This window comes from Giraffa tippelskirchi, chromosome 5, assembly GCF_054371585.1.
Source record: "Giraffa tippelskirchi isolate mGirTip1 chromosome 5, T2T-mGirTip1v1.2.pri, whole genome shotgun sequence".
NCBI lineage: Eukaryota > Metazoa > Chordata > Mammalia > Artiodactyla > Giraffidae > Giraffa > Giraffa tippelskirchi.
The window spans coordinates 71325160-71339498 of NC_137279.1; the positions used below are offsets into that span (position 1 = coordinate 71325160).

General features: G+C 41.8%; 1 protein-coding gene across 11 annotated transcripts in view; it reads left to right on the plus strand.

The window, feature by feature from the left end:
• LOC145506681 (uncharacterized) overlaps window positions 1–14339 on the plus strand; it is a 141078-nt gene that overhangs the window by 108321 nt on the left and 18418 nt on the right. For 9 of the 11 annotated variants that reach the window (XR_014054162.1, XR_014054164.1, XM_081491932.1 and 6 more), the window contains exons 1-6: window positions 4213–4306; window positions 6645–6779; window positions 8970–9040; window positions 9480–9504; window positions 11150–11220; window positions 11654–11678. Coding sequence is in view for 7 of the 11 variants with exons in the window: in XM_081491932.1 (XP_081348058.1) it covers window positions 4279–4306; window positions 6645–6779; window positions 8970–9040; window positions 9480–9504; window positions 11150–11220; window positions 11654–11678 (355 nt within the window). In the remaining 4 variants the exon portion in view is untranslated. Of the gene's footprint in view, window positions 1–4212; window positions 4307–6644; window positions 6780–8969; window positions 9041–9479; window positions 9505–11149; window positions 11221–11653; window positions 11679–14339 lie in introns of those variants that run through there. The other 2 variants (XR_014054166.1, XR_014054163.1) reach the window with 2 other exon arrangements.

Consider the following 14339-nt stretch of genomic DNA (forward strand, 5'->3'; position numbering starts at 1 on the left):
GGACCATCCCACTGGAGGTTAGGGTTTCAATGTATTAATTTATGTGGGGACACAAAGATTCAGTCCATAACAATAATAGCTCACACTACTTATAGTAAGCAGAATTTAGTTAAGATGTTCAAGGTACTATGCACTTAACAGAGTGATATTCTCTAAGTTGGTCCTGTTTCCTTGTTTTACATAATTTATCCTGTTTAATTATTATAAATATTCACTAACTTTTATAAACGGTTCTTGAATCAACTATAGGAAAATTTTCAAAAAGTCCAGTATGTTGCTTGGTCAAAGAAATACAAATCTACTTGGCAAATTGGAACTATATTAAAACTCAGTGAATTTTCCACCATTGAAATCATTAATAGGACATAACAAATTTAATCACAAATTCTTTTAAAGTTCTTTAACTAACATTAATTGAACATGCCCCTCTTTTCTCAGAAAACAACTACAAGTTCACTATCTGATGAATAGGCACATTGTAAATTAAATCTGTTAAAATGACTTAATCATTGATGTACCATAATAATCATTTCCAAAATGTTCTAAGGTTTTTGAGACATAAATTACCACATGTGCTTTATGAAATACTCAGTTCCATTTATGACTGTATCAGGATATTTCTACTCTATATCATTTCTGAGGGAAAATTTCTATCATTATCCTAAAAAAGTAATTAGTCCTTTTTGACGAACATCTTTAGAAATGTTTAGAATTGTTTAATAGAAAAGTGTCTTTAAACACCTGCTGTTATTTTCCTATTTATTAAAATATATTTTTTAATTAGTTTATTTTCTATTTTTTAACTTTACAATATTGTATTTGTTTTGCCATACATTGACGTGAATCCACCATGGGAGTACATGTGTTCCCCTTCCAGAACCCCCCTTCCACCTCCCTCCCCATCCCATCCCTCCGGGTCATCCCGGTGCACCAGCCCCGAGCACCCTGTATCATTTATCGAACCTGGACTGGCGATTCGTTTCACATATGATAATTTACATGCTTCCATGCCATTCTCCCATATCATCCCACCCTCGCCCTTTCCCATAGACTCCATAATACTGTACTATTTATCTGTGTCTCTTTTGATGTCTTGCATACAGGCTTATCTTAACAAATTGACTAAATATCATGTATATGTGTTAGTATACTATATTGGTGTTTTTCTTTCTGGCTTACTTCACTCTGTATAATAGGCTCCAGTTTCATCCACCTCATTAGAACTGATTTAAATGTATACTTTTTAATGGCTGAGTAATATTCCATTGTGTATATGTACCACAGCTTCCTTATCCATTCATCTGCTGATGGGCATCTAGGCTGCTTCCATGACCTGGCTATTATAAACAATGCTATGATGAACATTGGGGTACACGTGTATCTTTCAAGTCTGGTTTCCTCAGTGTGTATGCCCAGCAGTGGGATTGCTGGGTCATATAGCAATTCTATTTCCAGTTTTTTGAGGAATCTCCACACTGTTCTCCATAGTGGCTGTTCTAGTTCGCATTCCCAACAACAGTGTAAGAGGGTTCCCTTTTCTCCACACCCTCTCCAGCATTTATTTCTTGTAGACTTTTGGATAGCAGCCATTCAGACAGGCGTGAAATGGGTACCTCATTGTGGTTTTGATTTGCATTTCTCTAATAATGAGTGATGTTGAGCATCTTTTCATGTGTTTGTTAGCCATCTGTATGTCTTCTTTGGAGAAATGTCTGTTTAGTTCTTTGGCCCACTTTTTGATTGAGTCGTTTATTTTTCTGGAATTGAGCTTCAGGAGTTGCTTGTATATTTTTGAGATTAATATTTTTAAAGGAATACTTAGCCTTTAATAAGAATATTAGTCATAACATTCTTCCCCTTTTCCTTCTCACAAACAAAATAACAAAAACATTTAACTTAATGATGTTTTTGAAAATAAATGTCTTCTTGATATAAGTAAAAGTAACCATAATAAAAAGACAGTGATAGGACTTCCTTTGTGGCCCAGTGGTTAAGAATCTGCCTGCCAATACAGGGGACATGGGTCTGATCCCTGGTCTGGGAAGATCCCACATACTGCTGAGCAACTAAGCCTGTGCACCACAACTATTGCTCCAAGGCTCTAGAGCCTGCAAGTTACAGCTACTGAAGCCTGTACGCCTAGAGCCTGTGCTCCCCAACAAGAGAACAGCCCCCACTCAGGACAGCTAGAGAGAAGACACATGACAAGGAAGACCCAGCACAGGCAGAGACAAATAAACAAAAATAAAAATTAAAGATAATGATAAATTGAAAACATGCTTGCAACACAAGACAAAAACATTCATTTTTGCCAGAAGAATTTACAGGGCTCCAAATAAAGAGTACAACTGGATACATTAGACATGAAAAACTTAACTTTGTTTATAAGGTTAAGTCTTACTCTTTATTTCCTCTAGGGAAGGCTGGGGACTCAGGAAGAGTAGAAATGGGTGGAGACTGTACTGGGGTGGGGTGGGCACACAGTCAATATTGTAAGACCTTTAGCGGGACCCTTAGACAGGGGTTAGAGCTCATGCTCCATGAACAGGCAACCAGTCAGCAGTCCTCGCCAGGGTGTGGCGAGTGTGGGACAGAGGCCTTGTCCATGTGCTATCCAGGCCCTCAGGCCTCAGGGCAGAGAGGTGAGATGGGGGCCCAGAACAGTTTGGGAACTGTGTCCCACAGAGTCCCAGAGCCCTCGCCACAGGTGCCCACAGGCCAGATCCAGGCCACAAAGCAGCAAACCTCTCCCCAGTCCCCGCCTCCATGACCTATAATCTGTAGAGGTCGATACAGGCATGGTCCCCGGAGCTCTGGGCAGCTGGAGGATATGACCCTGGCTGTTAAGTTAAGAGTTCACCAGCTTCTGTCTCTCCATTCACATTTCCACACTTGGTCCAGTGTTGATCAGTTGTCCACCTCCAGGATGTGGCAGGAGGTTAGGGTTGGTGTACAAGGATCTTACACATCATTAGTTCAGGTTTGCCTCTGTTGTTGGGACTTCTCTCAAAGAGGGTAGTTGTTGTGAACTGGGGATTAATCCAATTGGTATTTGCTACAAGTGCGTCTCTCCAGTTTAAATGAAAAGTCTGAGGCCCGGCTAGGTCCTGGGCGCCAGGCTCCCTCAGAGATGAAGTTTGGGTAGGGTCTGGGACCTGGCTTTGAGGCTGCTGCCAGCTGAGACCTGCCCCCTAAGACAGGGCAGAGCAGTGGCGGGAGGACCCAAACTGGGTGCTGGATGGATGCCCCCCTCCCACTGCCAGCAAGATAACCTGCCCTCCTAGGACCCCCTCCTCCTGGCCTGGGCCTAGACCCCAGAGGTAGAGGGTGGTGCCTGGGACCTGACACTTTCTTATCAAAACTGAGAGTAGCATTTGTTTTGTTGGAGGTTTATAGGAACTTTAGGGCTTCCCTCATAGCTCCTTCAGTAAAGAATCTGTCTGCAGTGCAGGGGACCTGGGTTTAATTCCTGGGTTGGGAAGATCTCCTGGAGAAGGAAATGGCAACCCACTCCAGTATTCTTGCCTGGAGAATCCCATGATAGAGGAGCCTGGCAGGCTACAGTCCATGGGGTCGCAAGAGTCGGCCTTTACTTAGTGACTAAACCACCACCACCACCCCAGGAACACTGTGACCTGACCATGACCTGACCACAAGAACAAAGACTCTGACACCTGAAGTAACCAGGCCACTCCCTTAGCTTCCCTAGAAAAGCGCTTTGCTGAAAGCTTTCTGGGAGCTCAGGTTTTTTTGTTTGTCTTTTCTCCTTGTTTGGGCCTGAAGCAAGGCTTTCTCTGTTCCAGGCCTCTGATGTTTGGTATTGTTTGGCCTCACTGTGTGTTAGGAACACAAACTTGTGATCAGTACCAAGATGATATTCTAATCAAGAATAGAATATCTTTTTATTCTCAATGTGTTAGCTTTGTCCCTCCTCACCCTGAAATGTTCACTATCAACTATATTTGGGGACAGAGCATTTTCACTCAATATAAATTATTTTCTTAATCAGAGAGGAATGTGTGAGCCTGAGATTCAATTTTGAAATAAAATGTTTGCTCTGAAAAGTCAAACTTGTCCATAGAAACACAGTAGCAGTTGGACGGTGGCAGGTGGACTCGTCCTGTGCAGAGTCCAGTTAATTCTGAAAGTTCTGTGGAGTATCATCACCATGGTAATGTGGTAATACACATTCTGCATTCTGTACCAACTGCCACTTTGCAAGCGGAGAGGGTCACTTAAGGTACCAAGTAAGAAGGGCTCACCTTCAACCTTCTGAAAATGGGTAATGTGAATTGTTGTTTTGCAGGTAGGTTCCCACTGATCCTCTGAAGGCTATTCCTTCAAATGGGCTGGTGAGCTTTTACTGATGAATTTTCCTCATCTGTTTTTTTTTTTTTTTTCTTTTCCATCATTCTAATTTATCTACAGAATTATAAATGTGCTTTATAAGTTTGTTTTATTTCTTAAATTACATTTTGATTCTCCTATCAGCTGGCTGCCTTAAATATCTTTCTAAATTTACAATTTCTCAATGTCAGTTTTATACACACTCTTACCAGAGAACAGACAGAAAGAACTAACACAGGAGAACCATGAGGTCTCCCCAACATTGGACATTACAGTAGAAGGGCATTACATCTCAACTCATCTCAATATTGCTGCCCAAATCTACAAACACTAGCAGTATAAATCCAGAGACTTAAAAAGGAAAGAAACTGGATTTACTTGTGGGATTTCTATGGGTTGATGTGGACAGGATCACTGTTTGGCTGTTGCCAGGGAGTTTGCTGAGACAGGGCAGGGCTGTCGGGTTAGTAGGATGAACATTTGGTCACTGAGGGAAGGAGGGTCTCTCTGTTGATCCTCAAGAAGAATCTTGGGTTGTGGTCTCTAGGTTGTGAGTATGGAGATGATTTTCAAAAAGCATTTGGGGCTCTATTGTCTGCCACTACAGGATCTAGAGCATGATAAGGAGTTGATAGAGTCAGAATTTTAGTGAGGACAGACTTGAACTCCTGCCCATTCTTACACAGCGCCAGGTCCAGGCTGCTCAAATAAGTGTTCAGATCAGCTGTGAGACTTTGAGCATCATAGACTTAATTAAGCCACCAAAGCCCAGCACAGATGGCCACCTCCCCAGCTAACTCACATTAACTGCTCATCCAGACTTGGTCAGTGGAAGGGAAGCTAATTCTTGTTAGAACCATCATGTGGCCTTTGGTTTATAAGGTTCTGAGTTCTGAGCCAACTTGGGGGCCAGACCGACCACTGGTCACTTAGAAAGGTGAACTGGGCTTTGGGAAGGCTGCTTGTGAGATAGTTGAGTGTGTGAAGAGGCTTTGGAGGATGGACAGAGTTGGAATCCTGTGGTCTTTCTGAGGGGCTTTGCTCAGAAGAAACTTGTATTTTGGATCAGGAACTGAAATATAGAGATGAGTGGTAGAAGGAGGATTTGAGCTCTTTTTAAGGCTGAGGCGTCTTCTCCAGGGTATCAGCTCTCATCCACAGAAAACTACGGGCAGGATAATTTGAGGTGGGGGAAGGGTTGAGGTCCTGGTAAGGGGTTTTAACACAGGTCTCAGGGGTGCAGGTATCTGTGTCCTCAGGGACCATCTACAATCCTGTCCCAGATCCACTATTTATCATTGTGTGACTCTTGGAAAGTCACTTCATCTTTCTAAATTCAACACCTTCTAATGTAACATACGGGTTACAGCCCCTACTTTGTCTGCCCTTCCTCTTGAACAGGGCTGGGTATCAGAAGAGTTGATAATAGATACTGTCCCTGAGCTATAAAGCCTTGTTTCTGTGAAAAAGCTGAAGAATAAGCTTCCACCCCTGCTTATTGGAGCCATCAAAATGCCCTATCTGCTTTCAACCACTGCTAAATGTCCACCTTACTCTTGCCATCATTCAATATTAAACACTTCCAGAGCATTTATGAACCACCAGTCCTTTCCTCTTCTATTTATTTATTTGTCTATCTATTCATTTATTTGGCTGCATCAGGTCTTAGTTGTGGCACATGGGATCTTCATCACATCAGGCAGAGCTTTCACTGCAGGGCACTGACTCTCTAGTGAGGTGCTTGGGCTCAGTAGTTGCAGAATGAGGGCTTAGTTGCTCCGAGGCATGTGGGACCGGAGTTTGCCGACCAGAAATCAAACCCCGTTTCCTGCATTGCAAGGCAGATTCTTAACCACTGGATTGCCAGGGAATCCCTTCTTTATTTTTCTGATATTTTACCTGCATTTAAACATTCTGGGCCTCATAATACTAAAATTAGGCCATATTAACATTTCTCCAACTCAGCACAGGGAACTGAGGCAAAGAGGGATCCATACGTCTTTCCCAAGTACCTGCTTCTCCTAAACGAGATTTGAGTCCATTCCATCAGGCATGGTCTCTATGCTCTGCTGAGCTTCTAGGTCTCAGTTAAATATAGACATCTGCACACACAACCAGTCTGTTGGGTGTTTTCAGTGCACAAAAAACCGCAGATCTTCCTAAGTCCACCTTGGATTCAGGAGGCTCTGCTAGGCATCTGGTGAGGAAGGGGACCGAGGATTGAACTGTGGATCAGTTATTATTAATTTTCATGTGGTCTTCTACCAGCAAGATGTCAACAGTTGTCTCCATTGCAGTGCATTTCTCAGGACACTTTGTCCGGAAGATCAGAAGAGACATTCCTCGGAGGTCAAGAACATCAACCAGCTGGATGAAGAGAGTTCGTTTTTGGCCACAAAATAAGGTGCACCCTATAACTGACTCAGCTGAAGGTACTGTGAAAATTTTCTCATTAAGTTCACCCAAGAATAATTATTGTAGTATGTTCAGTGTCTCATACCTAAGAAAAAACTGAAGTATTAAGCAATGTTCTTCTTTTATTTCATGTGTTCAAAATGAAACTTACTATATCAGTTGGTACTGCTTTAACTATGAAAGGAAAGATGCCTTTCAAATTCAACATTTGGTTCATTCTTCAAAGTGAAGATGCTCTCTAGCTATGATTTGAACATTAGCTAATTTTTTAACACTACTACTACTACTAAGTTGCTTCAGTCGTGTCCGACTCTGTGCGACCCCATAGATGGCAGCCCACCAGGCTCCGCCGTTCCTGGGATTCTCCAGGCAAGAACACTGGAGTGGGTTGCCATTTCCTTCTCCAAATTTTTAACACTAGCTGTAATATATTCCCCCCTGAAGTTATGTTTCAAGATTTCTTTAAATTATTAGACTTTATTTAAGGCAGGATTACATTGACATAAAAATTGTATGGATTATCCAGAAAATTCCTATATCATATCACTTCAGTTTCAGCTATCAAATTCTACTCACAGATAACTTATGTGTGATACAGTTTTTACAATTAGTGAGATAATATATTTTTAGTAATTCAAAGTCTATAGTTTACCTAACAGTCACACTTTGTGTTGTTACATTCAGTGATATTTTAAATATGCACATTTAAATTATGGTACTATACAGGAATCTGTACACTAATGTTCACAGTGTATCATTAGTACTTAAATGATAGAAACAACCGAAAGACCATCATGTGATGAATGGATAAATGAAATACGATATGTACTCAGAATGGAATCGGAGAGGCAATGGCAGCCCACTCCAGTACTCTTGCCTGGTAAATCCCATGGACAGAGGAGCCTGGTAGGCTGCAGTCCACGGGGTCGCTAAGGGTCAGAGATGACTGAGCAACTTCACTTTCACTTTTCACTTGCATGCATTGGAGAAGGAAATGGCAACCCTCTCCAGTGTTCTTGCCTGGAGAATCCCAGGGAGGGGGAGCCTGGTGGGCTGCCCTCTATTGGGTCACACAGAGTCGGACGCAACTGAAGCGACTTAGCAGCAGCAGCAGCAGCAGCAGCAGCAGCAGCAGCAGCAGCAAAATGGAATACTATCCCGCCATAAAAACGAATTAAGAATTGAAATATGCTACAAAATGGATGGACGATTTAATACTAAAATTTATTATAGTGAGTGAGATAACGCAGGCACAGAAAGACAAATATTTTATGATTCCACTGGTTTCAGGTACACAGAATAGGCTAATCACAAAAACTGGAAATAGAAATTACCAATGCAAGGAGGCAAGGGAGAAGGTGGATAATTACTTAATGGGTACAAAGGTTATATTGGATCTGATGCAAAAGATGTACATGTAGATGGTGTTGATAGGTACACTGAATTGTGAATATAGAAAATGCTATGGAACTTTTTAATTCTTAAAAATTATGAAAAGAATAAATACAATGTATCTTTGATCACTATGCTCAGTCGCTAAGTTACATCTGTGAACCCATGGACAGCAGCACACCAAGCTTCCCCGTCCTTCTCTATCTCCTGGAGTTTGCTCAAATTCATGTCCATTGAGTTGATGCTATCAAGTCATCTCATCCTCTGTGGCCCTGCCTTTTCCTACTGTCCTCAGTGTTTCCCAGCATCAGGGGCTTTTTGAGTGAGTCTGCTCTTTACATCAGGTGGCCAAAGTATTGAAGTTTCAGCATCAGTCCTTTCAATGAATATTCATGGTTGATTTCCTTTAGGATTAACTGGTTTGATCTCCTTGCTGTCCTAAGAACTCTCAAGGGTCTCTTCAGCACCACTGTTCTAAAGCATCAATTCTTTGGCATTCAGCCTTTTTTACGGTCCAAATTTCACAACTGTATATGACTACTGAAACATAGTGTGATTTTTATGCTTCCCTCTGTCAGACTGAGAGTTTCAAGTCGATCAGGTTCCCATTAGCTAGAAAGCTTCAGGGTCTCTGACTCATTTCTGAAATGTTCATCTCCTTTGCCTTCCTCCACCCATGAGGAAGGTTGTCCAGCAGATCTCAGCCCACACTTATTAACCACCCACATCCACACACTTCCCCTGTGTGTCCACATTAACAAGGTCTTCCCGATCAGCATCACAAATGTCCTGACAATTCCTCTATGTCCTCGTAGAGCTCCCTGAAGACCAGCTGGAGGAGCTATCCATTCCAACGGTGGCAGAAGAGGCTCTGCCCACCTCCATAGTAAGTGCTTCCTACTCATCTGAGATAAAAGTGTTGCTTAATGACTTTATTTTCTAGCTGAATTCAGATAAAGGTTCAAAATATTCAAGACAGTTGATATAAACAATTTTTAACTTGATGGATGAATTTCTCCCAGCAGATAACCTATTCAAAAGGACATTTTTCAAAAATGACAACAGGAATTAAAAACTGGAATTGGGAGTAGTTTCCTCAGCAGAAAATGTTCCTTCCTGAAATAAAAAGTTTTAATTACTGGTCAAAATGGGCTGGAGAGATCTTCCAGGAGGAGCTGCAGCCTTTCCCACAGGTGTCCTCTATGTGTTCTTGTGTGGCTATGGACTCAATAGCACATTCCCATTTAGTTTCTGAAAAGAAAATGAGAACAAAGACCTGACGAGATGCTGACACCCTCACACTATTTTCTTCTTTCTAATTGCAGGCGTGTGAAGCAGCCAGTGAACACGGTAAATATTCAGGGATCATCCCTCTGATTAAAATAATCTATTGATGAAGGTGGCATTCTCTCGCTAGCTCTGTTTGGAGAGTTGCCCTGATGCTGGATTCCTAAAGGGGGTGAAGGGTAGGGGTACCGAGAAGTGACTAATCTCCTAGGAATGAACAATGTCTGTACTCTATGGTACCTGGAAACAACTACATCATTTAGATGTGTGGCTTTGGGTCCCATGTGTGACCCCACGTGGTGTGATTCTAAAGCTATGCGTCTGTGTGTGTTTCCTCAGGAGATGTTTCCCTCTTACACAGCACAAGTCAATTGTGAACTTTCTAAACACTGCTCATCACACTGCACACTGGCTATAGATTACCTGATTCTTTCCTCAACTCAGTCATTCCTCAAGTTTGGCTAATATTCATTTTGCTTGAATGGAGATGGTGCTGAGAAAAATGGCCCAAGCTCTTGACCTCCTAAGTGGAAAAGAATAAACTGAGAACCTTGGGGTGATCCCAGTGTGTCTGCTTTGGACCCCTGACCTACACTTACACTCAACCATGTGATCCTCAGTCATGGAGCAAGGGGGTCCCTGAATCTACATTTATGCCTGAAGGTACTAGAGCTCCAGAGGTCCAGACCGTGTCCATCATTCTAAGATGGGCTCGGTGGTCATGGAACCCAGGGCAAACATAGGTGGATTAACGCCAACTTTGGCACGGTCATTATTGTGAAAGGCACCTTAAGACTCACATCCTCCTGGTCAAGTCACAGATCTGAGAGCTGTATGCCCTTGTTTAGACAGTACAAGCCATATCTGTTGGTGCTAGTGTCATTGCTTAACCAAGGACAAAAGCAGATTATCATAAGGGAGATATTTCATTGTACTGGGTGACATTACCATAAGCCTTGCATTGATTAAACCCTGTAGCACACTCTCAAGGGAAGGTGTCAAGTAGATCTCACAGTGGAACTTGACAGTCTGCTTGGTGGCCTTGACTCTTGTTGTAAATCTCCTGCACACCTGGGTCCAACAAGGTCAAAGTTTACCCCGTGCTTTCAGTCCATAATGAACTGTTCCACTAAATGTATGACTTCTCTGAGTGTGAACAGACACCGACTCAGTGGACATGCAAATATTGTTTGGAAAATGAAGACTGGGAAAAAACCTCACATGATTGATAATAGCTATTTGGCAAGGTAGGACTGAATTCAGTCCTCTAACAGAGACCACTTTTAATCAAGAACAAAATCTCACAGAAAACTTAGTAAGTGCAACAGCTGTTAACTGAATCCTGGGGAGGTAGTGATCTAAGAAGAAATCCTTCTGGGTAGGGGTGGTTTTGCAGACAATATGAACAGACAGGAGTTTCATGAGTCTCTGTCATTGAAAGGCGGCATGCATTTTAGCGTTTCTTTTTTCCTGAACTGTTAGCTTATGACTAGTTAAAATACAGAATTTCTGTTTCATTATTTCCTGCTCCTCTGATTTGCTCTTACTTATACAACAAAGAGGATGATTCAACAGCAAGTCAGTCCATACTTACTAACGTCTTCTGCATACACTCCACCCCATGCTCCCTCGCCCCAAAAAAGAAGGTTTCTGAATGATTGGTGAGCAGCCTCACCTGTGTCTCAATGGCTATTCTGTGTCCTTCTAGCTCCCCAGGAGGACCAGGTGGTGGAACATACCCAGGACTGTGCTGAGGAAGAGCCTCTGAGTACTGTGAAGGTAAGCGCACCTTTCTTAATCTGGGATAAGACTGTTGCTTCATTTATTTGTTATTCAATCAAATACAGTTATAGTAATCTGATAATTTACATTACCGCTAAGGCATGCAGTATCTTGGGTGGGAAAATAGTGAGGATAAATCTATTATCAACACAAACCTGATTCAAAAAGACATTTAAAAAAGACAGCATCATTTACTACTGCAGGTACTTTGCTCAACAGAAAGTTTTCTTTCTTGAAAAATAAAATTGAAACTGAGAGATCTTATGTGAAGCAGACCAGTCTTTTCAATAGGAGACTCTCTGTTTTATTTTGGAGCCACTGAAATACAGAGTTTTAGTTATCTGAGGACAAAAACCACATAACAGAAGACTTAGTGCAGAAAATTCAAGATGCTGACATCCTCACTCTGTTTACTTCTCTCCAATCACAGGAATCTGGGGAAGCCAGTGAACACGGTAAATATTCAGGGATCATCACTCTGCTAAGGTACAATCTAACTGATAAAGGTGGGGTTCTCTGACTGGCTCTGGTTGGAGAGTGGCCCTGATGCTGGATTCCTACTTGGGGTGTGGGCTGGAGGTACAGAGAAGAGACTAATCTCTCAGGAAAGAACAATGTCTTTGTTCTATGGTCCCTGGAAGCAACTACATCATTTAGATGCTGTGGGTTTGTGTGAATCAGGGTTGGGGTCCATGTGTGACCCCAAGTGGTATGATTCTGTGTGTGTGTGTGTTTCCTCAGGAGATGTTTCCCTCTTCCACAGCACAAATCAACTGTGAACTTTCTAGACACTTCTCATCACCGCTGCACGCTGACTATACATTACTTGATTCTTTCCTCAGCTCAGCCATTCCTCAAATTTGGTTAATATTCATTTTCCTCACATGAAGATGGTGCTGAGAAAAATGGCCCAACCTCTTAACCTTCCTGTGTTGAAAAGCCAAACTGAGAACATAGGGGTGGTCTCAGTGTGTCTGCTCTGCACTCCTGACCTACACTTACCACTCACATGGGATCCTCAGTCATGGAGCAAGGGGCTCCCTGCATCTATGTTTATGCCTGGAGGTACTAGCAGCTCCAGAGGTGCAGACCATGACCATCATTATAAGATGGGCTCAATGGTCATGGAACTGAGGGCAAACTTAGGTGGATTAAATCCAGCTTTGGCACAGTCATTACTGTGAAAGTCACCTCGAGACTCATATCCTCCTGGTCAATTCACAGATTTGAGAGTTGTGTGGCCTTGTGCAGAAACTGTCAGTCATATCTCTTGGTGCTAGTCTCATTGCTTAACCAAGGACAAGAGTAGATTATCATCAGGGAGATATTTCATTGGCCTGGGTGACATTACCATAAACCTTACATTGATTAAACCTGGTAGCACACACTCAAGGGAAGGTTTCAATTAGGTCTCACAGTGGATCTTGACAGTTAGCTTGGTGGCCATGACTCTTGTTGTCAATCTCCTGCACACCTGGGGCTGAGAAGATCAGTATTCACCCCATTCTTCCTCTCCATAATGAACTGTCCCACTAAATGTATGACTTTTCTGAGTGTGAACATCCACTGACTCAGTGCACATGCAGATTTTGCTTGGAAAATGAAGACTGGGAAAAACATCACATGGTTGATAATAGCTATTTGGAAAGGTAGGATTAATTCATTCAGCTAACAGAGATTGCTATTAATCAAGAACAAAATCTCATCTGTAGGAATCAACCTTCCTAACTTCAGATTATACTACAAAGCTACAGTCATCGAGACAGTATGGTACTGGAACAAAAACAGAAATATAGACCAATGGAAAAAGATAGAAAGGCCAGAAATAAACCTAGGCACCCATGGGCACCTTATTTTTGACAAAGGAGGCAAGAATATACAATGGGGCAAAGACAGCTTCTTCAATAAATGATGCCAGGAAAACTAGACAGCTACTTGTAAAAGAATGACATTAGAACACTTCCTAACACCATATATAAGATAAACTCAAAATGGATTAACGACCTAAATGTAAGACCAGAATCTATAAAACTCTTAGAGGAAAACATAGACAAAACAATGACATAAATCAAAGCAAGATCCTCTAGGACCTACCTCCTAGAGTAACAAAAATGAAAACAAAATAAACAAGTGGGACCTGATTAAACTTTCAAGCTTTTGCACAGCAAAGGGAACTATAAGCAAGGTGAAAAGACAGCCCTCAGAAGGGGAGAAAATAATAGCAAATGAAACCACTGACAAAGGATTAATTCCCATAACATACAAGCAGCTTATAAAACTCAATACCAGAAAAACAACCCAATCAAAAAGTGTGAAAGAGACCTAAACAGACATTTCTCCAAGAAAACCAGTATATGACCGAGCAATCCCACTCTTAGGCATATATCCTCAGGAAACCAAAACTGATAAAGACAAATGTATCCCATTGCTCATTGCAGCACTATTTGCAATAGCTAGAATACAGAAGCAAACTAGATAATCATCGACAGATGAATGCATAAAGAAGTTGTGGTACATATACACAATGGAATATTACCAGCCATAAAAAAGAATGCATTTGAGGCAGTTCTAATGAGGTACGTGTACCTAGAACCTGTTATACAGAGTGAAGTAAGTCAGAAATGGCAAGATAAATATCATTTTCTAACACATAAATACAGAATCTAGGAAAAATGGTACTGAAGAATTTATTTACAGGACAGCAATGGAGAAACAGTTAGGACTGGACATGGAGCAACAGACTGGTTCCAAATAGGAAAAGGAGTATGTCAAGGCTCTATATTGTCACCCTGTTTATTTAACTTATATGCAGAGTACATCATGAGAAACGCTGGGCTGGGTGAATCACAAGCTGGAATCAAGATTTCTGGGAGAAATATCAATAACCTCAGATACGCAGATGACACCACCCATATGGCAGAAAGCAAAGAAGAACTAAAGAGCCTTTTGATGAAAGTGAGAGAAGAGAGTGAAAAAGATGGCTTAAAGCTCAACGTTCAGAAGACTAAGATATTGGCATCTGGTCCCATCACTTCATGGCAAATAGATGGGGAAACAGTGGAAACAGTGACAGATTTAATTTTCGGGAGCTCCAAAATCACTGCAGATGGTGACTG